The 953-nt window shown below is 67.5% G+C and overlaps 1 protein-coding gene across 1 annotated transcript in view; it reads left to right on the top strand.

The window, feature by feature from the left end:
* The window catches only part of MNEG_15620 (Atrial natriuretic peptide receptor B), a gene marked incomplete at both ends in the record, with an annotated part of 3,157 nt that overhangs the window by 1,072 nt on the left and 1,132 nt on the right, over window positions 1-953 (top strand). The window contains one exon of the mRNA XM_014035909.1: window positions 19-189. Within this exon, the coding sequence (XP_013891363.1) occupies window positions 19-189 (171 nt within the window). The remainder of the gene's footprint in view (window positions 1-18; window positions 190-953) is intronic.

The following is a 953-nucleotide window of genomic DNA, read 5'->3' as shown; positions in this document are numbered from 1 at the left end:
CCCTCACCCCCCCCAAAGGCCGCCGACCAGCAGTGGCTGCTGCAGCACAACCTGCTGCCCCGCAACGTGCAGCGCAAGCTGCGCAACGGCGAGACCGTGGTGGCGGAGCACCACGGGGCCGTCACGGTGCTGTGGGCAGAGGTGGTGGGCCTGCCGCGGCTGGCTGCAGAGGTGCCCCCCCTTGAGCTGGTGAGGGGGGGTGTTGAAGGGGTGAAGCGAGGAGGAGAGGGCGGGGACGAAACGGGGGGAAGGCAGGGCGGCTGTGCGGAAATCCGGGGCGGGTTGCCCTGGGCTGAATGGAGGGGCCCAAGGGGGCTGGCATGTGTTGGGCGGCGCTGGTGCGGCAAGGCGTATGGGCCTGGGGCGCGGGGGGCGCAGTGCCCCTCGGGCGGGTAGGGAACACGTGTGGCCCCGCGCAGCCTGCGCTGGCTGCCAGTCTCTCCTTCCCGCGCCTTCGGCCTGCATGCCATGTGGAGCACGGGCACTGGCGAGAGGTCCCCTGTTGGCGCTGGCTGCTTCGCTGCATACCCCACAAATCCGCGGCTTGCCTCGCAATGTCAACGAAGCAACGTGCCGCAACGCGCCGCTCGCCTCATCCCCGTCCCCAAAGCGGTGACATCACTGCATTGCGTTCTGCTTCGTCACGAGGCCCCGCCTGCCAAGAAGTTAGTTGAAAGCTGCGCAAAGGCGCCTCTGCGCACTCGAGCTTTGCAACACCTCCATCACCTCTAGACGCGTCCCCAAATTCACCCCTCAAACCACACACTCGCACACACGCGCCGCCCATCAAAAGCATTCCAAACCACTTTCTTCCGCAGAACCACCCAAGCCACCACGCCCATCCACCACCCCAAAGCCGGCCCAACGCACCACGATTAGCCGCCCTCCAAAAACACCGCCCGGGACCACCACGCCCATCTACCACCCCAACGCCGCCCCCACCCCCCCCAACC

The sequence above is a fragment of the Monoraphidium neglectum genome (assembly GCF_000611645.1).
Source record: "Monoraphidium neglectum strain SAG 48.87 unplaced genomic scaffold scaffold05499, whole genome shotgun sequence".
Lineage (NCBI taxonomy): Eukaryota > Viridiplantae > Chlorophyta > Chlorophyceae > Sphaeropleales > Selenastraceae > Monoraphidium > Monoraphidium neglectum.
Note: the sequence above shows the minus strand (reverse complement) of the source record. Positions and strands in the feature narration are given on the sequence as shown.